Source organism: Rhamphochromis sp. 'chilingali' (genome assembly GCF_963969265.1).
Source record: "Rhamphochromis sp. 'chilingali' genome assembly, chromosome: 8".
NCBI classification, from domain to species: Eukaryota; Metazoa; Chordata; class Actinopteri; order Cichliformes; family Cichlidae; genus Rhamphochromis; species Rhamphochromis sp. 'chilingali'.
The window spans coordinates 27926676-27951303 of NC_137935.1; the positions used below are offsets into that span (position 1 = coordinate 27926676).

The 24628-nt window shown below is 41.2% G+C and overlaps 2 protein-coding genes across 4 annotated transcripts in view; one reads left to right on the forward strand and one right to left on the reverse strand.

The window, feature by feature from the left end:
* The first annotated feature begins 1104 nt into the window (after positions 1-1104).
* On the forward strand, positions 1105-13561 carry daw1 (dynein assembly factor with WDR repeat domains 1). Of its 2 annotated transcripts, none has more exons than XM_080889806.1 (13): positions 1105-1205; positions 1471-1543; positions 2200-2344; positions 3047-3105; positions 3194-3316; positions 3444-3543; positions 4107-4190; positions 5226-5332; positions 5474-5576; positions 5967-6081; positions 6324-6400; positions 12203-12365; positions 12557-13561. In XM_080889806.1, the coding sequence occupies exons 1-13, from the start codon at positions 1166-1168 to the stop codon at positions 12589-12591; spliced, it is 1224 nt and encodes a 407-aa protein (XP_080745932.1). In that variant the 5' UTR covers positions 1105-1165; the 3' UTR covers positions 12592-13561. The 2 variants fall into 2 exon arrangements, with proteins under 2 accessions (XP_080745932.1, XP_080745931.1); XM_080889805.1 differs by having other exon boundaries at positions 4083-4190; positions 12557-13557.
* A 67-nt stretch (positions 13562-13628) lies between these two features.
* Positions 13629-24628, reverse strand: part of sphkap (SPHK1 interactor, AKAP domain containing) — a 59884-nt gene continuing 48884 nt past the window's right edge. For both annotated transcript variants that reach the window (XM_080889803.1, XM_080889804.1), the window contains exons 7-12: positions 21115-24448; positions 19627-19782; positions 18687-18770; positions 17002-17051; positions 15677-15858; positions 13629-15502 (exon numbers count right to left, since the gene is read on the reverse strand). In XM_080889803.1, the coding sequence (XP_080745929.1) occupies positions 15347-15502; positions 15677-15858; positions 17002-17051; positions 18687-18770; positions 19627-19782; positions 21115-24448 (3962 nt within the window). In that variant the 3' untranslated portion in view covers positions 13629-15346. The remainder of the gene's footprint in view (positions 15503-15676; positions 15859-17001; positions 17052-18686; positions 18771-19626; positions 19783-21114; positions 24449-24628) is intronic.

The window sequence follows — 24628 nt, forward strand, 5'->3', positions numbered from 1 at the left end:
CTGCAATCAAGTGTTTGTGATAACTGTCAATGAGTTACAGAGAGCAGAGAGCTGCTTTCTGGTATGCACCACAGTTCATGAACAAACTACAGTGTATAATAAACTTTGAAACTCATTACTCATCAATCAGTTTGGAAAATTGGGAAATTTTGCGCATTTATTTATTTATGAATTCAGTAAATGAAAAAACAAGGGATTCTCCCAAAAAGGTGTTTTACAGCATTCACCAAAAACTGATTGTTGGTGTCGTAAATGACTTGTTAGCTCCTGATCTGGCAAACATACCGGAAACATATGTCTTAGTAGTGATAAGTCATTTTGAGCAGGAAAGAGCATTCTTGTGACAAGGTAAAAGCTACAATTTTTTAGCTTTAATTAACTATAAAAACCTTGCATCACAGTTATGTACACATCATTTATGCTTAAAAAAGGACTTAATTTATTATAAAGTAGGACTAATAACGCAGAGCCTTGAAAAACTGTTATTTGAAAAACAGGTTATTTTTTTATTTTATATACAACCCTTTCGTAAATCTAGTTTACTAAAATCTATTAGAGCAAATATATTAGACATTGAAAAAAAGTGATCGTCTGCCAAAAAGTGACTGCCCGTGTTTAAACTGCTGTACATGACTTGCTGGCCTATAATATTTGAAATATATGTCAAAAGTAATCTTCATGAATGATATCAACTCATCTTGAGCTACACACAACATTCCTGTCACAAGGTAGAATTTTAGAAGTGACTGTTATATATCCTTTAGCCTATGTATCCCGTTAAAAAAGTCTCACTGGCATTAAAATTTTATTTTTTAAGAGCGATCTGGCAAAGACAGCAGCAGCATGACAATATAGATATTTTAACTGGCCAAAAAGGACCGGGTCATAAAGATACTTGCAAAACTGGTAATTATTTTATATATAGTCTAAAGTCTATTTATCAATATATGTAAAGACATTACACATAATTTAAAAAAAACAAAAAACACACATAGAAACTTGAAATCACTTTTTGGCAGACCAGCACTTTTTGGTGCAACGCCGGTCCTTTAAGGCTTGTATTAGGCATGCGCGGTACGCATGCCTAATACAACGGACGCGAGTCCGGTCGCCATAACAACGGTTTGTTTCTATGTGATGTGATAGGACCTTATTAGAAGTCATAATGAAACTCAAGCGGTTTCTCCTCAGATATTATCCGCCAGGTAATACAAGTTATGTTTGTAGTCCTATCTAAAATGTTGCTTCTCATGGAGGTCATATGACTGTGCCTAACCTTCATATTAAATCGTTATGGCCTAAAGTTTGTCTGACATTAGCTAGTTAGCTAACGCTTTTCAAACTCAAATCGGCAGAAGGGTTAGATAGTTTGTCATTATAAGACATAACAGGTTAAGTTAACTAGAACCCAGGTGTTGTAATGTCAGCCTCTCTTTAATTCTTTTATTTTTCATTTTTTTATGCTGTCAGGTATAATCCTTGAATACGAGAAAGGAGGATTTCTGAGGACCAAATCAATAGATCTTTTGGATTTGACTCCAGAGTGCGTGAGTTGTACCTGTTAGGATCTCTCTCTCTCTCTCTCTGCGTGTGTGTGTGTGTGTGTGTGTGTGTGTGTGTGTGTGTGTGTGTGTGTGTGTGTGTGTGTGTGTGTGTGTGTGTGTGTGATCTCAGCACTGAAGATAATGTCAATAACAAACTGTTACAACCTACGGTTACATTACCACTAAAAAACGACTTTCTGCAGACTAAAACCCTATTTAAAAACACTTTGTAACCATGTTGCATTTATTATGAAGTTGGACTGTGGAGGAGTTGCAATTCCTTAATGTGGCATTACATTAGACTAGAGATTTCTTTTAAATGACCCATTTACTTTAGGAATACCAACATTACTCATTTCAGCTCTTACTGGCAGTCACAAGGGTGTAAATCTGACAACACGGGGAGTGATATTTTAACACACATTAAACATACTTTGGTGAAATTGTAGAGTAAATGTAATCTTTGTTAAGCTGTATTTGTTATCCTAAACCCCCTTTCTGTTTCCATTTTCTTTCCCTTTTCTGTTCCTAATGTCTTGGTTTTTTTTGGTTTGTTTTTGTTTTTTGTTTTTTTTACATTTTTTTTCTCTCTTTTGCCATCAAGCTACCTAAAATTACAAAAAGACTTATCACATTTTATGTTTTAAAATTGTAGAACAAATCCAGATGAGTTGGTGGAAGAAATCAGACAATCAGAGCCTCTGGTCACAAAGGCTCAGGCTGATCAGGTCAAACAGCTGGTTATTCGACTTCAGAAGAAACAGACCCAGCAGGACCATCACAGGTTCTGTTTCTCCAAGGTCAGACACAAAACAGCAGTAAATAAATCAACACGTAGACATGACGCTTACAAGGAATTCCTGCTAGTGAAGACATTTATCTATTTCCCTCACATTGTTGAAAGTTATTTGGTGCTCCTTGTAACCTTGATTTTAATGAAAGAATGGTTTTATGAACTAAAGTTTATTTTGTCTGTGAAACATGGCACACGTGTTGCTTATTGAGTTATGATATTAATGCTTTTATTCCACGCAGACTGTTGGAACAGTAACATTTTTGCAGCATGAATAAACGGGCACAATCCATTAGCTCAGCGATTAGCAGATGCTATTTACATATGTGGAATGTGATTTGTGAAATTAGTAACTACTGTTTTAGAGAGGCACTAGAAAGCAGCAGTGATCGGGTTACTAAGTCGCTAGTGCTTCATGCGCATGTATTAGGGGAGTTAAATGGAAGTCAGGGTCAGTTGCATTGCTGGAGATCAGAGGTTACTGAATTTATTTTGCCTGCATCTAAAAATTGGGAGATCTTTCTGTTCTTAATGAGAGCAGAAAGTTATTCCACCAGTGGTGGGCCAGGAGGAAGAAGCCTTCACATTACATTATAGTCAAATGAATTATACATACAGAAGTTACATGGGTAATTTTAAAGATGAATGTAGATGAATGTAGTCAATAACTAAATTGGATTTTTCAGACCAGTTTCAATTTTTTTTCCAGGAGCTCAAGGCACACATATTGCCACTGACAAATGTTGCCTTTGACAAATCTGGGTCAAGGTGAGTTTTTAACACTGAGTAACCTGCCACTTTGTTGTTTAGGAGAAATTACAGTTTGTGCAATTCCCCCTTTTCTCTCACACTGCAGGTTTATAACTGGGAGTTACGACAGGACATGTAGAGTCTGGGACACAGCCTCAGGCACAGAGCTGCACGTGCTAGAGGGTCACAGAAACGTGGTGTATGCAATTGCGTTCAACAACCCTTATGGGTAATGAGCTGTTTTAGGAAAACCTTTATAACATGGGAGGGTCGCATTGCTCAATTGAAGATTCACATCAGTGTTTCATCTTAAAAATGAATGTTTCATTGCTTTATTTTCTCTCTATTAAACTTAGAGACAAGATTGCGACTGGCTCTTTTGATAAGACCTGCAAACTGTGGTGTGCCGAGACTGGCAAATGTTTTCATACTTATCGGGGACACATGGGAGAAATAGTATGTATAATGATTTGTTTTAAATGAATTTCATTTGTGTTAGTTTTTGGTTGATTGCTGATTCATATTTGAAACACAAGTCAGTATTTAAGCTATGTGAGCATTTAAACTACAAGGTTCTGCTATGGTATTGTGTTTAGTACTTTAACAGGACCTATAATTTTATTTACTGTCTACATTTTTATTCTTGGACTCATAGTAGCTTTGCATGATTTACAAGTAATCTCCATTTATCTAAGACTGAGCCTTGGGCAGCTTGTTTCATCTTCTGTCTGAGGCAAGATATTTTACTCCCATTAAGTCCATCTGCTCTCTAAATGAGCTTTTTTTTTCTGATTGGCTGTGATTGACTCACAAACAAGAGGTTGGGTTGGGCTGCTGTAAGCATATGGGTGAGATGACCATATTCAGTAAATTGCCATATCAAGCCAAGAATAGAAACAACTGTTTCAAATCGAGAGTTTAGAGCAGTTCATATGCCATATACTATTCAGCTTTGCTACAGAATACAATACAACCTAAGTAAAAAAATTTTGTAGGTGTGTCTTGCATTCAACCCCCAGAGTACGCTGGTGGCCACAAGCAGTATGGACACCACTGCCAAGCTGTGGGATGTGGAGAGTGGGGAGGAAGTGGCCACACTGACTGTGAGATACCCTTTCCTCAAACTCTGTCCCATTGCTTTTCTTGCTCTTCTTATCCTGGTGTTGTGACCCACATTCATTCATTAATGATGATTCATTAACTTTTTAGTCACTTGTGAAAGTGACATGAATGCTGTCAAGTGCTCTTGATGACCAACATTTGATAGGAATGTGACAAACTCTTTAAGAAGGCACTGATAGCCCTCTCTAAGGGGAGTAGTGAGACCTCTTTAATGTGCAGACTGCACGTGGGTTTATAGTGTGACTTGCTGAATCTGTGTCAGCAAGGAGCAACTCTCTGCCCCTCTCAATTCACTTAGCTTCTCACACCATGAAGAATCAGTAATGCAGTCAACTGAGTGCAGATTCTTTAATCTGTTCTTTTTTTTTTAAGTTAACTTCAATTTTATAAATCTACCGGTAAGGCTAACCTGTGTATTTATGTTAACAAATTCAGGAGACTATAATGTGGGGGGCTCACACTAGCTATGACACCATTTAGTTGCCAGACTGCACACGCCTTTGAAAACATTAAACATTATGCACAAAATACCTCAAATGAGCCCTAAAAAGTAAAATAAATGAGGGACAGGTGATCAAAGTCGGTGCGAGCCACCACTTATGAATTGGACCACACTTACCTTCAAACTCATTCTGATCTTAAATACACACTTCTAAAGTTTGGAGGCTGTACTTTGCACTGTTGGGACAAATCCATCCAAGGACAGTAAGACATAAACACCTGCCAAAGTTCTTAAAGCTGCCTTTGATGTAGTTCCTTCTAGGACAACAGCCCCACTTTTCTGCAGGGACACACACACACACACACACACACACACACACACACACACACACACACACACACACACACACACACACACACACACACACACAAGGTGAAAATAATCAGCTGTATAAGCCACACTGTTGTGGTTGGTAAATATTTGCATTTTATGATGCACTTTTTCATCCATAATGTGAGTGGCTGTGAGGGAGAAATGAAATAAGACAGTGAGAGATAATGCCATCTCCTTTCAGGGTCACACCGCAGAGGTCCTCTCGCTGTGCTTTAACACAGTGGGTAGTCAACTTGTCACCGGTTCCTTCGACCACACAGTCACTATATGGGATGTTGCTTCAGGAAGGTCAGAAGTTATCAATATTATGCATCCATTTGTGCATGTGTCATCATTTATACTTCACAGAGAATGTAACACTTATCGATTCTGCCTTACAAAGCTGTGAGACTGATTAATTGCTGTTCAATTCCTTGTTTTTTCCCCTAGACGGGTCCACACACTCATTGGTCACATGGGAGAAATAAGCAATACTCAGTTTAACTGGGATTGCTCCTTGATTGTTACTGGTTCCATGGATAAAACCTGCAAAGTAAGCTATCATTAAGCCCAAATATCTTTTTTTTGTTCCCAAAATCTCTTGTCAGAGGCTGAAAACATGTCTGTTTGTATTTACCGTCTTCAATTTCCCACTCTCTCGCAAACTCCTGTGTCTAAGGTCTGTGGAGAAAAATTAAATCCTAATTCCTTAATTACACCAAGATGAGTCACGCTCACAAGTGAGAATTATCCACCTCGCTGCATTCCTCTGAGGGAGATGGCCATAATAAAGCCACTTCAGAGTTTAATGCTACATTCACAAATGCATACTTCATGAGTTTGGTGTTTCCATGCTCCATGATGAATGCATGCTCCAGTTATGTAGTTCGCTCCTGTGTGCATGTATAATTCTGTTTTTTGACATGTGTAAATGTGTTCGCAGGTTTGGGAGACTGTCAGTGGGAAGTGTGTTGCCACCCTCACTGGACACAAAGAAGAGGTGTTGGATGTGTGTTTTGATTTAAGTGGTCAACTCATTGCTACTGCCTCAGCTGATGGTGAGACAACACTTCAGTCAAAAGATTACATTCCGAGTAAAACTGTACTAGCACGGTATTACAAACGTACCCTAAATATACTACTTGTGCAGAATTTAAGATTCTGCATTTAAAGATTTCTACAAATACCTAAGCTTTATTGGTTGTATAAATTTGGATTTTCCACAACAAAAGCAACATTTTTATAATTTTGTAAGCTGTGCCTGTGTGCTGAAAACTCTCTCTCTTCCTGAAACTCTCAGGGACAGCAAGAGTGTTCAGTACAGCAACACATCAGTGTCTTGCAACCTTAGAAGGCCATGATGGCGATATCTCCAAGGTAAGTTGATGAAGCCAAACTGTCTGTTCTAAAAGAACAATTTAAGTTATGGCTATTTTTTGTCATCTATTTATCTGTAATTAAATGAAAAAGCATAACTGTGTTGCTCAAGCTTTTTCAGCATTTTATCACTCTTCTCAACTTTGTGAGTATTAACTATTATTTTAACTTGTAAAGCGTAACCCTGCCCCTTGGTACACCTTACGTATATCAGGTTTTTGCTGTTGAAAAAGCTGGGTTAAGGTGAGTTTAGACATGTTTTGGCATTTTAAATAATGCTTAATCGTTACTAAGGATGCCGAAGTTTGCCATACCCCATACCATTATACCACCAGCAGCCTGAACCTTTGATTCAGGGGTCAGGCTGCTTTCATGTTGTTTTCACCAAATTCTGACCGTACCATCTAAACGTTGCAGCAGAAATTGAGACTCAAGTATTTTCACCCAGAGAACTGTCGATCACTGGATATTTTCTCTTTTTAGTCCACCCTATGGTTGTAGGTAAATTTCAGTAGACAGTAGTAGAGATGGACTGATCCGATATTACGTATCGGTATCGGTCCGATACTGACCTAAATTACTGGATCGGATATCGGAGAAAAATAAAAAATGTAATCCGATCCATTAAATATCACGAAAGCACCTCACAAAACTTGCAACACGCCGTAACTCACCTCAGAACGTTAGCACGTCGGCGCAGTATGCATCACGTGATAGAGCGGCTGTGGCATGCAGGACCTGTTGGTGGTCTGGATAGCATGTGGAGCTTCGCTAGCAACCCGGCATTTCATCTCCGACAAAGTTATCCCCGAGAGAAGTAAAGCAAGTGTGTAAGTCCATCTCTGAATGTTTGTAAAGCATTCCTGCATTAAGCTTAACAAGCGACTGCCTCTTCTTGCTGCTACTTCAATCATGAAACTGCTTAATGATCAGCTGATCGGCTTTTCTGTCACGAGTCCGTCTCTTTTGTTTGTTTTTGGCCCACTTCGCGCCAGAAAGAGGAAACCAGCGGCTGAACAACAGCAGCACGTTTAAGCTTGATAAGCTGTTGTTAGAATTTATTTAATATTACTTTCTACACCACGATCCTTTTCTACGCAGCTGACGGCTGGTAACTGTGCAGGGGCGGATCTAGCAAAGTTTAGCCAGGGGGGCCGATAGGGCATTAACAGGGAAAAGGGGGCACAAAGACATACTTTTCTTTCTTATTCTCATTTAAAATGTCTAGCTTTTAATAAATAATTATCCGAATCTTACACCCAAAGTTTTAATTTGATGTAAAATGAATAGAAGTCCATTACTGTATATAGTAACTATTAAGTCTAATATATATACCCTAGTAAGCTATAGTACTTTTTCCTTTGGGAAGGTACCATCTGTGCAGTCTGCAATTTTGTTGAAGAAAGATGTTGAATCTATTTAATATTTCTTGAAAAATAATTGATTTCTGTGCATTTTTTTTTTCACACTGCATCAAATTAAGGTTGATTTACGTCGATTAAGCATCATGAGGTGGAGCGTGAGGGGTGGTTCCCCATTTTTTATTTATTTTTGTTGTTGCTGGGAGTTGGAACCCTATTAGTTAGGTTGCTTAATATTTATGCTAAGTACTCTTTAAAATACCAGAATAGGGAGGATGGTGTAGGTTTAAGTTTATTAGATTGATCAGTATTGCTGAACCATGAAATATTTTTTTTTGCATACAGGTATAACAGAATAGCTTTAGTGTAGTTGTTGTTTTAAACTTGAGTATGAACTTATAGAAAATGCAGCAAGATATTTAAAAAAACAGTTTTGTTGATTAAAAAACACTATATCGGATTCATATCGGTATCGGCAGATATCCAAATTTATGATATCGGTATCGGTATCGGACATAAAAAAGTGGTATCGTGCCATCTCTAGACAGTAGTTACACTGGCCCATCTGACACCAACAAACATTCCATGCTCAGCGACACTAAAAATCATCTTTCTTCCTAATTCTGATTCTCAATTTGAGGTCTTTTCAACCATGTCTATGTGCCTAATGGGTGCCTAAATGCACTGCTGTGATGCCGTGTGATTGGGCGATTACTTCTTTGTAGCTATTATAGTTAAAGAGCACAGATGTGAGACTGTTATTTTTTTTAAGTTACTGATTTCATAGCAAACTTTTACCCATTTGTGAGTCTTATGTTTGAAACCATTCAGAAAATGATCTCAGTATTCGTATGGCAAATGTAGTAATAAAAATAAGAACAAATTATTAAGTATTCTATAACCAGGGCCACAGCCACAACTTTGGGCATGCGTCATGCAGCTAGCAGCTGTGAATAAACTTGTGATTTTTGTGTAATATTGACTCAGACCACAGTTTTCCTCGCCAGTGCTTTAAATAGGTCATTTTTTAAAATTACCTAGCTAACATGTGACAGAGTTTGATGCTGAAATGGAGGGACAGGACTCGAAGCTTCAGGATGTTTTGAGTTATCGCCAGAAATCTGTGAGCACAGTTCTAAACCTGATTAACATGGCCTACTAGTAGTAACGCAAGCACATACATGCGAGTACTCTGGCATGGGGCACTGCTGTCTGACCCTGCACTGACCTTGTTCTTTATTTGGAGCGATATCACCCATTTAATATTTGTCAAGTGCGATGCTCTGCACGAGTGTGGGTTTTCCACAGGTTCTGGCTCAGAGGGCTTCTCTGTGTGCATTTACTAAAACACATTAGACAGCCAGTAATAAACAGGCTGGATGGAAGACGATTCCAGGGGATTATGACACTAATCTCTCCCTAACAGGACACCAGCCATCCTCCTGTCCATGCTTCTTAACCATTTTCTTCCCCATGTTTTTTTCCTTCTATTTCAGTATCTCACTCAGTAAGCTTTTAATTTTATTTTTATTACATCTCGGTCACTGCTGTAGTAAATTCACTTTGCTACCCTTTTGTTTGTGAATGATAATATATTATAAATGATGGAATGCTAATTAAATGACTAGTTCTAAAGGTCTAAAGATATTTTCTTCTGTGTGGAAGATGGTATAAATCAGCATTCCCCAACCTTTTTTGCGCCATGGACCGGTTTATGTCCAACAATATTTTCACGGACCGGCCTTTAAAAATAAAACCAGTATCGGTAGCAAAAAAAAAAGAAGATTTATCCACAACACGGGAATAGACCCAGGGAAACCGAGTTAATGAGAAAAACGATAAAAAAAATAACGATAAAAATCCTGAAAACCATAACTTTCACACTCAAGCCTCAACTCTCGCGGCCTGGTACCAAACGACTCATGGACCCGAGGGGTTGGGGACCGCTGGTATAGATAGCTTCTCATAACTGTGTTTTCAAACTAAGCATTAAGAGGACTCTTTCCTATTCTGGATGTTCCATTTGCTTTATTCTTGCCCTTAATTCAAATCAAAATGACAATCTAATGGAAAAAATCAGTGTTTGATTAAATTTGTAGAGCCCATTTACAGCATGCTCCAAACTTTCATTGAAAAAATCCATATGGTGTAGGAAGTAGCATTTTTGCAGGTCCTTGTTGAAATGCGTTTTAAAATTAACTTTTACCTTAAAGTTAGCCTCTACATCTAACCAACAAAAATGGTTCTCGTAGTTTTGAGTCATTCTTACGCTACAAACAAGATGTGATTGGTTAGGCCAATGTAACCTAGTGACCATGCAAGAGAGACGATATTGAGTAATGCCAGATTAAACAAATGCTTTAGCCTTGTTAATCCTTCCTCCATTTTATATATACAGTTATATAAAAAGGAAAGTTCACTTGCTTCCAGTCTGGTAAAAATAATCTCAGATTAACAAGAACACATGACGTATTATATGGTGTCATTATTTATTTAACACAGTGGTGTCCAAACCCAGGCCTTGAGGTTTTAGATGTGTCCTTGTTCCAACACAGCTGAGTTAAATGGCTAAATTACCTCCTCAACATCTCTTGAAGTTCTCCAGAGGCCTGGTAATGAACTAATCATTTCATTCAGGTGTGTAGACTCAGGGTGAGATCTAAAACCTGCAGGACACCTGCCCTCGAGGCCTGGAGTTGGCTAAGAACACCCTTGTTCAGGGCTGCCCAATCCCAGTCCTCGAGAGCTACTATCCTGCAGCTTTTAGATGCATCCCTACTCCAACACAGCTGAATCAAATGGTTTGATTACCTCTTCAGCATGCCATCGTGTTTGGCAAAGGCCTGATAACAAGCCATTCATTTGATTCGGGTGTGTGGGAACAAGGATGCATCTAAAAGCTGCAGGACGGTAGCTCTCGAGGACCGGGATTGGGCACCCCTGTCCTTGTTGCTTCCATAGGGGTTAAGAGGACAAGTAACTGCTAACTGTTGCAAATCAAATGTATTTATTGATCATCAGCATCAGTTAGCATGCTAAATGTTAAAGTTCATAATGGCATAAAGAGAAACAGACTGAACAAGTTTGGCTTGTTTGTGAAGGTGCCTGGAGAAAGCAATATCCTTTTAACAGACAAGACCACAGTGGAGATGTTTGTCCACAATGCAGTGTTTATGAGGATATTTCCAAAACTGCGAAATAGAAAATGTATATCGACACAAACACCTCATACAAACTGTCAAGCACAGCGGTAGAGGGGTGATGGTTTAGTCTTAGTTTGCAGCTGCAGGTCCGGGGCAAGTTGGAGTCACTGAGGTGTCTGTGACGTTTTCTGTATACCAAAATATTCTAGAGCCAAATACGAGGCTTGGACTAAGTTATGTAATGAAGTGGGACAGTGCTTCTAAACAGACCAGCAAATCTACAACAGAATGGCTGAAAAGGTAAAGAGTCAGGGTGTTGCAATTGCCCGGTTTAAGTCGAGAACTCAAACTGATTAAAATGCTGTGACTGGAGCTTAAGAGAGCTGTACACATGAATGAATGCCCTCAAACCTAAGTAATCAGTCTAGCTACTTAGTATTTTTATCCTTGAGGTATTGGTTCTATCGCTAGTTAGCTAACATAAACTAATGTAAGGCAGCAACCAAAAAAACAACCCTGTGACGTCTTGTTGTGTACTGACACAACATATGACCTTAAAAACACTTATTTCTTAAATCCAGCTTCTCAGACAGTGACATTGGACTAGTGCTCCATGATGTAATTTAGCCTTTCTACACATAGTGTTTCATGTCCACTTTAATATGCAGTATGCAACTGAGACACTCATCAGCTTTGTTTATTTTTTATCTGATTCCTTTACTCTTTTTGATCTTTTTCTCTTCGCTGTCCATTTTAAAACATCAACCTTCCATTTTGGCACCTGTCATAGCTTCCACCCACACACACACCCCACCCACACCTCAATCTTCTATCCTTGCCAGCTTCTTCTCTAGACAGTTTCCATTTCCTGTCTGGGGGTCTCTCGTTGGCACTGAGTTTAGAATTTTAATAAAAAAACATACTTTACTTTCATGGCCATCTAGGGCCAACTTCATTTAATCATCCCTTCCTTTACCTCACTGTTAGGATATAAAACCACTCAGGGAATGATAAACCCAGACTATAATACAATCAGTTTCAGCCATGATTTTCATAACGCTCCTCTATCATCTCAGAGTAGTTCCACTGGTGCCTTTATCCTCCTTAAGCATTTTAAGTTGAATGACCTCAATGGAATAATGCTACTGATATGGTAAAATTGGTCTAGACTCACCCATTTCCACCCCTCATGTCATTTCTACTTTCTCTGGCATAATCTCTTATTCAGCAACTTTGTTGCAAATGTACCACAACCCTCGAAAAAAGGCTAACTGTCCTGGCTCTGCCTCTCTTGGTAGATCTGTTTCAGCCCTCAGGGCACCAGAGTCCTGACTGCCAGCTCAGACAAGACAGCTCGGCTCTGGGATGCTCACTCTGGAGTCTGCTTACAAGTCCTGGAGGGGCACACAGACGAGATCTTTTCCTGCGTCTTCAACTATGAGGGTGACACAATCATTACAGGTACATAGAACTGACACAGAAAACACACATAAACCCCATCTGACCATCGTACACTGTTAAAATGTAGCTGTAGGAGGCAAATGTACTCTTCATCACAACCGTCACAAATGCTTAATTGCAGTTTTTAGATGAAAAGCGTGCAGCTGTGTCCTTCTGTGCAGCTATCCATTTGTATTTGTGCTTCCCTGCAGGCAGCAAGGATAACACATGCCGGATCTGGTACTGAACATTACCTGAGGCTCAGGAGGGCATTTACATGAACACAACAATCAAATTGTGTTTGCCAAATATTGCCCACTTTGTGTCTGCTCGATTGTGGACTACTGTAAAAGAAAAACACAAAAAAATCACAAACTCCTGCTCAGTTTAAACTTTGACTTCTGTGTGAAGTTAATGTGGTCCTAGAAATCAACAGCAGCTTGGAATCTCTGCTCAGAAGATGTCATCAAAAGGAGTCGAATTCTTCAATTTCAAAAGCTGTTTGTTTTGTTCAAGCAATAATTGGAAATAGATGGATTAACTGTACATCATATAGTACCAGGGTTTCAGGTAACTTCACATCATTGTAGGAGTGCCCACCTGATGAGAAAACACAGGCTTTCCTTTGCTTCCCACCACTATTTTTTGCTATACAACATGCTGAATGAGTCTGTGACTCGGTTCACAGTGACAAACAAATCACACAGCAACGCTTGCAAAGTCCCTTCCATACAAGTGCAACGTAAAAATCACATACATTCCTCCTTGTCCACACTAAGGTTGTTAGTCATGGGTAATTTAAACTGACATTGGAAAAAAGCTCTGATTAGATTTATGTCATGTTACATTGTGTACACCCAACTAACATATTACTAACCTGTCAAATACTGCCCCACAGTGTTGACTGTAGTGACCCTGAAACCTCTAAATACTGTTGGGTAGCTGCCTACCATTAGTTAATTAGCACTCACCTTTGCTTTGACAATAAAGAATTTCTTGTTCTTCATCACGCAAACTGCAGATTTATTGTCCAACCCAGACTGAAAATACATTGACTATCCTTTTGCAGTCTGTGACTGAAATTCTCTGTATTGACATATGGATTTTAAATCTCCCAAACATGATGTTCGATCAGATATCTTTATCTTCTTTCAAGAGCTCATGAAAAAGCTGGTGGTTTGAAACTGATGGAAAATTGTCAGGCAGCTCTATAAAGTGTCTGTCATAGCTGGCATGTTAGAACAGTGTTTTTCTCGCCAAGTCCCCGTATTATCACACAACTAAAAACTATGACGTTTGGGAATTCTCAAATTGCTACTTTAAAGCTCTGTGTTGAAATATGGTTTTATGGATTTTTTATGATAAGGAGATTTAGATTAAGATTATAAAACCTTTATACCTTTTTATAGATTTGTGCTAGACCTACATACATGAACAGAGCTGTAGGGCCACAGTACTAAATCTTTAAATTCAAATGTATTAAGTGTATAAAATCAAGCACCTAGCCACGCAGTCTGCCTTTGTGAGAAAATGTCTCTTTCTAAAGAGCTCATTCAATTAAAATGCGGGACTGTAATAGGACACCACCACTGAAACAGTCAGCCAATATTTTTTGTTCATACTACCTTCTCTTTCCCCTCACCCCCAACCAGTCACAGCAGATGGCTGCCACTCATTGAGCCAGGTTCTGTCTACCAAAGGTTTCTTCCTGTTAAAAGGGAGTTTCTCTTTCCCACTGTCACAGAGAGCTTGCTCACAGGGGTTTGTGTGTTTCTTGGGGTTTCTAATATTGCAGGAGACTGCTGTTTTGAATTGGCGTTATACAGTTGTATGCATCAGTTGTATACAGCACCGTTCCTGAATGCAAACTACAATAATAAACCTATCAGTATGGTTGTGTTTAGTAGTTTTAATTCTCTCTCTTTTTGGGGAAACAGTTCAGTGGAGTGTAATAGTGTGCATAAATGCACCCCTGAATATTGAGATTTTATTTTCCCTGGTTTACAAATGACACAACACTTGCTCTTATTTCACATCACAGAAATTTATTGATGTCAAAAGATAAATACATTCATTTCTACTGTGACCAAGTTTACAGCTGTGTCATGTGCTTTTCCCCCCGCGATGCTGTTGTAACACAAGATTACCACTAAGTAGAGAAATATACTGACCAAATCCACATACAAATTCAACATTACAAACCTTACTCTGTCTTTTTAGACATAGCAAAAGCTAAAGGAGCGGTCCACTACTCCAAGGTGCAGCAGTTCAAAATCTACAGTATATACAGTACAGCTATCCAAAATAATCCCTTAAGTAACATGAATAAAATATCATACGTACTGAGTTTCAAAGTCACAACAGAGGTGGTACGTTAGCCAATGGACAACAAAAATCTGGACCTTTTACTTACATTAAGTAAATGTGCACTTCAATGTGACCATCAGAAGAAAGTGTCAGGGCTTTTTTGGGCTTAGATTTAAAGAGCCTCTTTTAAAAGTAGTTTTAATACAAAAGGTTTGAGCATGTTGAGCTGTGGGAAGGCTACAACCTGATTTTCCTACAGTATGTCCTATAGGTGCCTTTCTCTGAGTGAATAAATAAATAAAGCCATGATTCGACTGTGTGAATTTGTAAATATGTATTTTCTATATAATCTGGAGCAGTTAGAACCTGCTAACTATGATCACTGGAGGGCTGATTCATTCCCATCAGGAACGTCCAACCCGTGTACCTACAGTTTGCCGTGTGTTTGCGTGCATGACGCTAGAGAGGTAACTCTGGAAACAAGAACATCCTCTCGTTAAAGGGAGATCGGTCCAACTGGACAAGGGTGAGAGGTATGAATTTCTCAAGTATGCCGATTGCGTCGTGCTTTCAGCTCTCGGTAGGAGACACTTGGTGTGATGAGACTATACACGCGCAAACAGGAACATGTTACAAATGTGAGCGAATGAGTGAGCTTGTATTGTTACTGTTTGCGATTAGAGGCGGCAAGTGTCCTAAAGTGTCTCCAGAAGCCAATCGAACAGGCTTGACTGGAGAGACTTGCCCGCTTCTTCCGCTTTCTCGTGCATCTTACAGAACTGAACCACAGCGTCAAACAAGTCTGCAATCCTCCACGCCTTCTGAGACATCAGGTGGACCACCCTCAGGAACTGGGACAAAAAGAAAAAAAAAAAAAAGGTACAGTCTCATGAGCTGTAGATTTCCCCCCCCCCCCCACAGTTAAATCAGGTAAGAAAATGACCAGAACAAAAAGCAAAAACAATACATCAGTAACATGATCTGCTTATAAATGTATTATTTGACAAGCCAGCAGCTTTGCCTACCTTTGCAACTCTCTTCTCTTTGGACTTCCTGAAGTAGAGAGCAGGAAGGCCTAGCTCCGAGGCAGCGATCCACTGTAGAGCCACTCTCAGCTCCAGGTCCATGCACTCTGGCTCGAGGTCACAGTTTACCACCAACAGCTCCCTGATGCTTCTGTCGCCTGCTGTTCTTGCTGAACTGCTCTCTAACAGATCAAATATAATATGGCATAACGTAGTACGAGTCAGCACTGAATAACACCTTGATGATAGCTATACTGTCCTCACTAACAAAGCAGTGTTGGGGCGCACAGACAATTCAGCCTGTTCTAAACTCACTGAAACATCAAAAGAAAAAGCATGTAGTCACGCAGCGTGTTCAGCTCTCCTGGGCTCAGTTTTGCTTCGTCTTTAAACAATGATGATCTTTGAGATAAAACACTTCTGGAACAATGGACCTTTAAGATTTTATGCACACGCGCACACACACACACACACACACACACACACACACACACACACACACACGTGTGTGTAATTTTTGAGGCTTAATCACAGCACTCTGCCTTGAATCCCTCAAGAGTTTCTGATGAGTAATAAGATGTTTAAACTGAGGAAGGTGTATAATTCAGAAGTGGATATAACACTATAAGACTTTAAGAGCAATTATTTGGCGATTCAAAAATCCAACATTCCAATATATTGGTCAGTGTTTTGTTTTTTTCTTACACACGCACGAGAATATGAACTAGATGCAACATTTGTTGCATGTTTTTATTCATTTACTCACCCAAGTCTGCTCAGATCAGCTGGTTGTTGATCCCTTAGTTACACTGCAATAGGCCTAGGCTGCTAGGGCCTTCCCTAGATGCATTTCTTCTTCCGTCACCTCTTATCACTATGTGGTTATACACCACTTTGCATTAAATCGTTTTTCGTTATTAATCTCTGGCTGATCAACTAATAGGTTTCTACCTGTTAAAAGGACGTTTTTCCTTTCCACTATCACCAAGTGCTTGCTCATAATGGGTTATATGATCGTTGGGGTTTTCTCTCTATTATTGCAGGGTCTTTACATTTCAATATAAAGCACCTTGAGGCGACTGTTAATTGAGCTGCATTGAGATTGTGCTGTGTTGCCAGTAGGGAAGTTGCAGATTGTCCACCAGAGGACAAACTATGCGACATCAACACTCATAATTTCATTAAATGCTGTTTCTCTACTATTTGATTTTTTTTAACAGTTAATAAATAACAATACCAGCAAATTGATAAATAGCTAATATCCGCTAAATTAGCCAGTCTCTAAATAACACCATTGATGACTACGAATTTGAAACTACACTCACCAAATACAGTCTCTTTGGCTCCTGCCAGGTGGCATCTCTCAGTCTCCTCGCTATAAAGAAAGAAAATAATGGAGACTAAAAGTTTCACATATGTTGACATACATTAATGAAGCAGTTTGAAATTTTGGGAAAAGCAGTATCATTAATGCTTAAATGGGAAATAACCAACTTGCAATGCTACAGCAAGGAAAAGCATCAAGCCTGGCTCTCCAAAGGTAGCAAAATCTGGATACAAGCACATCTTGAAAGCTCGCTAATTACAAAGTTGCACATGTTCTGGTAACCTAAAAGCAATGCAACAGTATTTATTTTCATGTAATTAAAATATAACCCCAAATCCAAAGTTAGGATGTTGTAAAATGTAAATGAAAGCAGAATGCAGTAACATTAGAATCTCATAAACCCAATTTTATTCACAACAGAACATAAATGTTTGAACTGGGAAATTTGACAAGTTAATGAAAACGATTAGCTAAAAAAAAAAAAAAAAAAAAAAAAAAAAAAAAAAAAAAAAAACCCAGCTGGATGAACATTTTGCAACGAATTAGGTCAATTTCACAAATTGTGGAAGAGTTTTATAATACTGTTCCTTTGAATACAGACTTAGAGCACCTCATCACTGACAGCGCATAATTTCATCGAAAGATTCAAAGAATCTAGAGAAATTTGTGCACAAGGACCAAGGCTGAAGATCAATATTGGATGCCTGCGATCTTCAGGCCCTCTACATTAAAAACAGGATGCTGTGTGGAAATCACTGAATAGACTCAGAAACACTTCCAGATATCGCTGTCTGTTAGTTCACCGTGCCATCCGCAAATGCAGGTTAAATCTACCATGCGCAGAAGAAGACGTGTGACATAATCTAGAAAGTGCTGAAAGGTATACACAGTCTTTAGAGCAACATCCAGATGACAACGTTTTCAGGGAAGGCCTTGCATATTTCAGCAAGAGGAGTCCAGACCAGAGTTTTTGCCAGCTGAAAACATCTGGGGCATGATGAAACAATATGAAGAAAGACAACTCAGGACTGCTGAACAGCTAGAATCCTCCATCCAGCAGCTGGTCTCTTCAGTTCCCAGATGTTTACAGACTGTTGTTAAAAGAGGAGAGGCTGCACAGTGGCAACCATGACCATTTGTGTGTGTGTGTGTGTGTGTGTGTGTGTGTGTGTGGGGGGGGGGGGGGGGGGGGGGGGGGGCATCTTCGACCATCAAAGTGACCCTTTTTCTTTTTAAAAAAAATGCAACATTTCCTCAGTTTAAACATTGGATATCTTTTCTATGTTCTGTTGTGAGCAAAATGTGGGTTTTTAACATTCAAAAATCACAGAATTCTCTTATTTTATGAAGCATGCAAACATTTGTGGAATCAGGGTTTTAAAATACGATTTTTTTAATAGTTCACTAAATTACGAACCTTTTTGGATATTTAAAAAAAAAATCTGCACTGTTAACCTGATTATTTACCGTTTAGACAAATGAAAAAGAACAGAATAAAAGCAGAAAATTCAAAAGGCTTTTGTCTGTTAAACAGAAAATTGTTATTTGTTCTGGAATGACACTTAATATCCTTGTCTAGCATGTGTGAGAGAAAATAATACCTGCAAGGTTTGTGTGTATTAAAAATGTCACTGTTGACACACCAGAGACATAATGAGAAATACAGTGATAGCAGAAACATACTGGATTACTGTGCTTTGAGAGGGAACATCAGAAAAAGAATCCAGGTCTACCAGGCCTAAGCTAGACGTGCTGCTGGTCCCATTCCTAGGAAGGAAAAACAAACAAACAAAAAAAAAACAAAAAACAGCAAAAGTGTCATTTAAATGATGTCTCGAGACATCCAACACGATCGTTCACTTGTGAAGAGAACAATGTCCAAGCGCAGGGATGCAGGTCATGTTATTAGCTGGTGATTAACATATAAATAGCAGCTGCAGCAGAACTGGGCACTGAAGCTGGGAGAGCTGGTGATTCGTATTTTTTTGCCTGGCAGCTGGTCCGTCTGGAAATGGGGATGAGGCATATTTGGAGGCAGTTAGGTGGGGAGGGTGGACAGGCAAGGCCGGCAGCCGTGCCCTTGTGTCACAACATAGATCAGGGATGAGGCAGAGTTAAAGTAAGCAGGTAGATGGAGAGGTTGCAGTGTTATGGTGGTGCGCACAACTACTCTTGCTCTAAACACAGTACCTTGCTACTTCCTATTAACTCTCAGAACTGCCCAGATCATTGATTGTCCAGTTTGAGAAATTAAATGAGTTTAATCATTATGGTATACATCTCTTCTTTTTGTTTTAAGGAAAAAGGGGATCTTACACCATAAACTTATTTTAATAGGTGATTAGTTGGGTAAATAAATGAGAATTTGATGAAGCAGAGAATGGTTTAGTGGATGTTATGAGCTGGCCTTTTGATCCATGATATAAGAGCTCTTGCACCACTGGCTTTGCAGAGCGAGCTCTCTTGCCATACACTGCATTAGCAGGTGTGGATACTGGAGTGGCAGGGAGTAAATTGGCATTGGCACAGGAGAACACAGTTAGTAGCAATGGGCCAATGAGAGCGGGGTGAGGGTGTGAGCAGCAGCGTTTGGAGCAGTATCAAAAGAGCAGCGGTTACTGACCCCTCGCTCAGGTGGATAAAACTACTGGTCTCCTCGTGGGGGTCATCTTCGGGGGTTATGTGAGACCAGCTCCCCATGCTCTCTTCACTGCTAGCACTCATAGAACGCTTGTCTCTCTTCACTACTGCAGCCACGGCTGTCCTGTCCCTGTCACTGCTGGAGAGAGCAAACCGCAAGATGTCCACAATGTCGGCAGCAATGCTTTGGTCACTTTGGCTACTGTTCCTGCTCCTCTATGCACTACTATTGTTACGCAGACACCCAGATTTGTTACTACTAACCTCCTTTCTATAAGCCCATATCGGGATCATGTCTTACTGTAAACAGTAACTTTCTACAAATGACAAATGTCTTTGGAGTGTGAAATGATTATTAAAAAGAAAGCCAATTCCTTTGAATATCTTTAATGCACCAGCACACTGCATTTCCCATGGGCACTGTTGGATTTTCAGCTTTTTTTTTTTCCAGGACACTGATTAAATTAAGTCATAATCAGATGATTGAGAGCTGCCATCCTCAATTCTGCAGGGAAATCAGGTTTTATTGAATCGGCGAGTGACTGACTTGCACTCGCACACAAGGGACAAACACATGCACTCCACTTGTTTCTGGATTACACGTTTTATCAAGCGTTACAAAAAAAAAAAAAAAAAAAAAAAAAAAAAACACAATAAAACTCTACGTTGAGCTTTCATACATTCCACTTATCGGCTTCTCTTGCACATTAGTGATGCTGCTCATACACTTTAGTGGTGTCATTACAGTCCAAATGGAAACATGCAGTCTTTGTTACCCCAAAAATGTGAACTAAAAATGTTCTCCTTGACAGTCCTACAATCTGCTGTCTCCCGTGAAAGCCCCTCAAGACATTTACAGCATTAGAATAAATCTCACCACCATGCCGAGTCCCTGTCTTGCTAAAACGTCAGTCTGGTTTCAATTACTCGTGTATCTGACAATGCAGCCCCCAAATTCTTTGTCATTTCGGCTGTCTCAGTAGAATCTCAGTTCCGATTCTATCTATTTCAATATCAGCGAGTGTTTTGTGGTTTGTTATCCTAGTGTGAGTGCAGCTTGTACTGATAAAGGGGACTTCAGCGGCCACTCTGTGGATAAAGGATGAAGCTGCTAAAAGCTTTCTGCACACACAGTACCATCACCCAGACAATGTGAGTCACAGCCTAGCCAAACCTGCTAAAATAGATTAGTTCACCCAGTAAATAGATCCTCTGCGTGCCGACTAAGCTTTGATCAAACTCTATAAATAGCACTGTACACCTGCATTTTATGTGTTTAGTCCAGATTTTCATACTTTGTTTAAAAATAGTCGAGCACTTTTTTTATTTCTCTCCCTTACTCTTGTCAGAGAGATCAATCTCTACGTTTCACATCCAGTAGATGACTATTCTGCTGCAGGGTTATTAAAGAAAACTCTGCCTGAAGAAGGAGGGGTCGGACTCACACAAAAGCCTGTGAGCAGTGTAATACCTGCTGCTGTTGGTGGGAGCTCTCTCCGTATGCTTGGTAGCCGGCGTGTCTGATGACACTTCTTGATGTCCCCCTGTTCTTTCAGGGTTTGAGACTGTTTCTTCATCTCGCTGATCTCCTTCGATGTGGATCAGCGGCACATTTCTGGGGCCCCTTATGCAGGCTGAACCGCTGTCACTTCCCCCGATGCTGCCAGCTTGCTCCTGGCTCGACCTACTTCGGCTACAGCGTAGATGGGATTGCTTGAACCCCCTCCTCCTTTCACCAACAGGCATGTGCGCCTGTGGATGTGACCCAGGTGTGCCTCCACCTACATCTTGCTGTCCCCCCAGCGCAGATTTGCCAATATCCACTATGTCAGCTGCCAGGCGATTGGCAAACTGCTGCACATGGGGCTGCGAGTCTCCTGCAGCTTCCAAATCAATACTGTCTTCAGGATCAGCGATGATCTTGTTCTTTCTCATCAAGGACTCGATAGAGCTTGACCAGGTCTCATGAATTAGCATATCAGTAATCTGGTCAGTCTTACCCCTCTGATAGAGGCATGAGTCTGACTTGCACAGTCCTGTGGCTGACACAGAGTTGGTGGGGAAGATATTTAATGTGTCCCCGTGCACATTCCGCGCAAATCCATCAAAAGAGTTCGCTTTTATGGGCGAGTTGACAGTCAGCCGCGAGTCTGAGGAGCGCCGGTCTGGCACCGAAGACTGACGTATACAGAAGGGTGTTCTTAGAGGAGGTGGGAACAGGCTGTTGCTCCACTCTTTAGTCTTTGCAATGCCATATTCTTTGTTTTCCTTATCCATATCCCGAAGCATAAACCTGTAGAACTCCTCTGTGATGCTCTCGGTGCTCGACTGTTTAGACAGGCACGATGACGCCCTGACATTAAGGTGGCCGTTTTTCTTTGATGCAGCCTGCTGTACAGCAGCAGCCAGGATGCTGCTGGCATTCTTCCCTGCATAGTAGTCCAACAGAAGGTCAAAGCCTCTGCCCTCTGTCTCCATCTGGTTAACCATGAACCGAGAAAACTCATCTGTGATGCTCTCGCAGCTGGACTGCTTAGAAATCGAGCTGCCGCGACTCAAGTTCTGACCTAACCGGCTGCCCGGGCCCAGAGTGTTGGGTGTGCCGGATGGGTCCGTGTCTTCTTCTGGAATGCTCTCATAACTGGATGCCTTCCCACGGCTCCACCTCTCACACTGCAGTCTGCTGCGCTGCTGGCCTGTCTTGGAGGTATCCACCACATTGAGTTCAGGGCAGTTCAGGATCCTAGCCGTGACCTCAGAGGCAAAGAGGGCAAATGGGTCCTGCGGTTCGTCAGGGTTTACAGACTCGTCTACCACCCGGTTGACCAGCCGCTCCATTAGCTCTGGCTGCTCCTCAGTTTTCCTTTTAATTTCACTTAGGCGGGGCGCCCGATGTTTTCTGGAAGCTGAATTGCTGTTCTGACCCTCTTTTCTCCTCAGTACTGTGCGGCAAGCAGGGATCAAATAACCCTCGGGGACTTCAGCAGAGGACCCTTTAAGGGCACAGAACCAGGGCTGTTTCCCAGTGGAGTTTTCTAGACAGATTGCTGCAAGTTCTGTGGCCATAGACACCACCGTGGAAGCCAAATCATCAGCATAGCAAGTAATTGGTGTCCTGGACTCTGAGTCTATTCTGAAAGAGTTCAGGGAGGACTGAGGTGTCAGAGAGGCCTGTCTGCTGTCACTGCCTGTCCCCAGTCGTCCTCTCCTCTCTGTGACCTGAACTGGGATTTCACTTAAAGGCTCTCTGATTGCACCACTGCCCTGCTGGCTGTCAGAAAAGTCTTTGGCTGGCAAGGAAGTGGGTTTAGACTGAGTTTGCCTGCACAATGACTGCTGCTGTTGTTCTTTGATGTTTGCTGCCGAGGACGATGCAATGACATCACCTTCCTCAAGCGCATATTTCTCCTTCAGCCCTGCAACTGTGGATAACTTATCTGTGCAGTGCAGCACGCCGCTTAGATTCTCATTATGCCCAAATAAGCACTGTAATTGGCTTAATGGATCCTTGGCATCCTCCTTGATGTTAGCAGGTTCCTTAACACAAGCATCACCCTCTCGTGTGTCGCATGACCCTTGGTCACACGTGGAGATGTGGCTGATCTTTTTCTGTGTCAGGCAGAGAATATCAAACAGCAGATTGTTGACACTGTCTTGCAGAAATACCTGAAAGCTTGGCGCCTCCTTCCCGGTACCCTCCAGTTCCTTTTTCTTTTTTGCCTTCTCTAAAGCGTGCTTGAATAGACTGTCTGCCACTTCATTTATTAATTCATCCACCTCCCTTTCATCTGTGTAGCTTTTTTTGGAAAACGTAATGCCATCTACTATCTTGTTATGCGTGGTTTCCAGCAGATGGGCTACACTCCTGTAGCCTTGTGGCTGAGTCAGCACCTCAGCTGCTTCCCGATGCAGGACTTCAGCAATGTTGGCACGAAATGCTTCAACGCTGGTTCCCTCTGCCACGCTGCAGTGCAGCGTGAAGGCTGCGGAGGCCTCGGCAGCAGACATCAGACCGCGGGACGCCGTGTAAATTTCAGCGGGATCCGTGTCCGAATCGCCGCCGTCTCCGGGCTCCTCCATTAAGTCCACAGCTGCGACAGCGCCGGCTACCTGAGCCATGCCACACATAGCTGTGGAGAAGGAGTACTCTTCTTTATCTTCTGGTTCCTGCAGCTCCTCATTGACGTCCTCTTCCGAAGCAGATTCCATGGCGAGCTGTTCTGTTAGCTGCGGGGTAGTAATAGTGCCAATAACATTGGCAGCACAGGCCAAAGCCACCTCTACATGTTTGGATACGTGTCCGCCATTGTCATGGGGATTGTGAGCCTGCGTCTCATTCTGTTGCTTTTCTCCAGTTTTGGTAGCGTGATCGGGCACGTGAGGCACCTGGTTCTCCGGCCATTCTGCAGCCCCGTCAGAACTGTCTGGGCTCTGAACAATGACAATTTTAGGGAGTTCAAAAGAGCAGGTGCGCTGTTGGGAAGGCTGTTTAGTCTTTGAAGGGCTCTTGAAGTTGGGAGGGCAACTAGAGAGGGACACACTGATGGCTGCCTCTGAGGCAAAGGAGGTTTCATCTTGAGAGAGCCGTATGAAGGCATCCTGCAGTACCGACTCAGCCAGATTGGTGGCGTAGTACCCCGCTGACTCTTTAGTCTGGATGCTTGCTCGCTGATGCCCTTCCTTTTTCACCTCGGCATCCTCCCTTTGCTGATGACGTGCCAGCTGTCCCCGATGACTTGCAAGTCTGACACAGTGTTTCTGTGCAGCTTCTGGCACGCTCTCTCCCAGGTCACCGCTCTCTGGCTCTGTGAACAGACAGGGAAAAAATAAAAGCCGTGGAAAGAGAGAATGACAAACGTCTACACTGATTAGGAAGCAGCGCCACCGGTTTCCAAAATGTCACATCAACAGTAGAATATTATCCCGATTTGCCCTCCACTGACTCTGTGTCAAATTAAAATTTCCCTTAGAGAAAATACATTTCT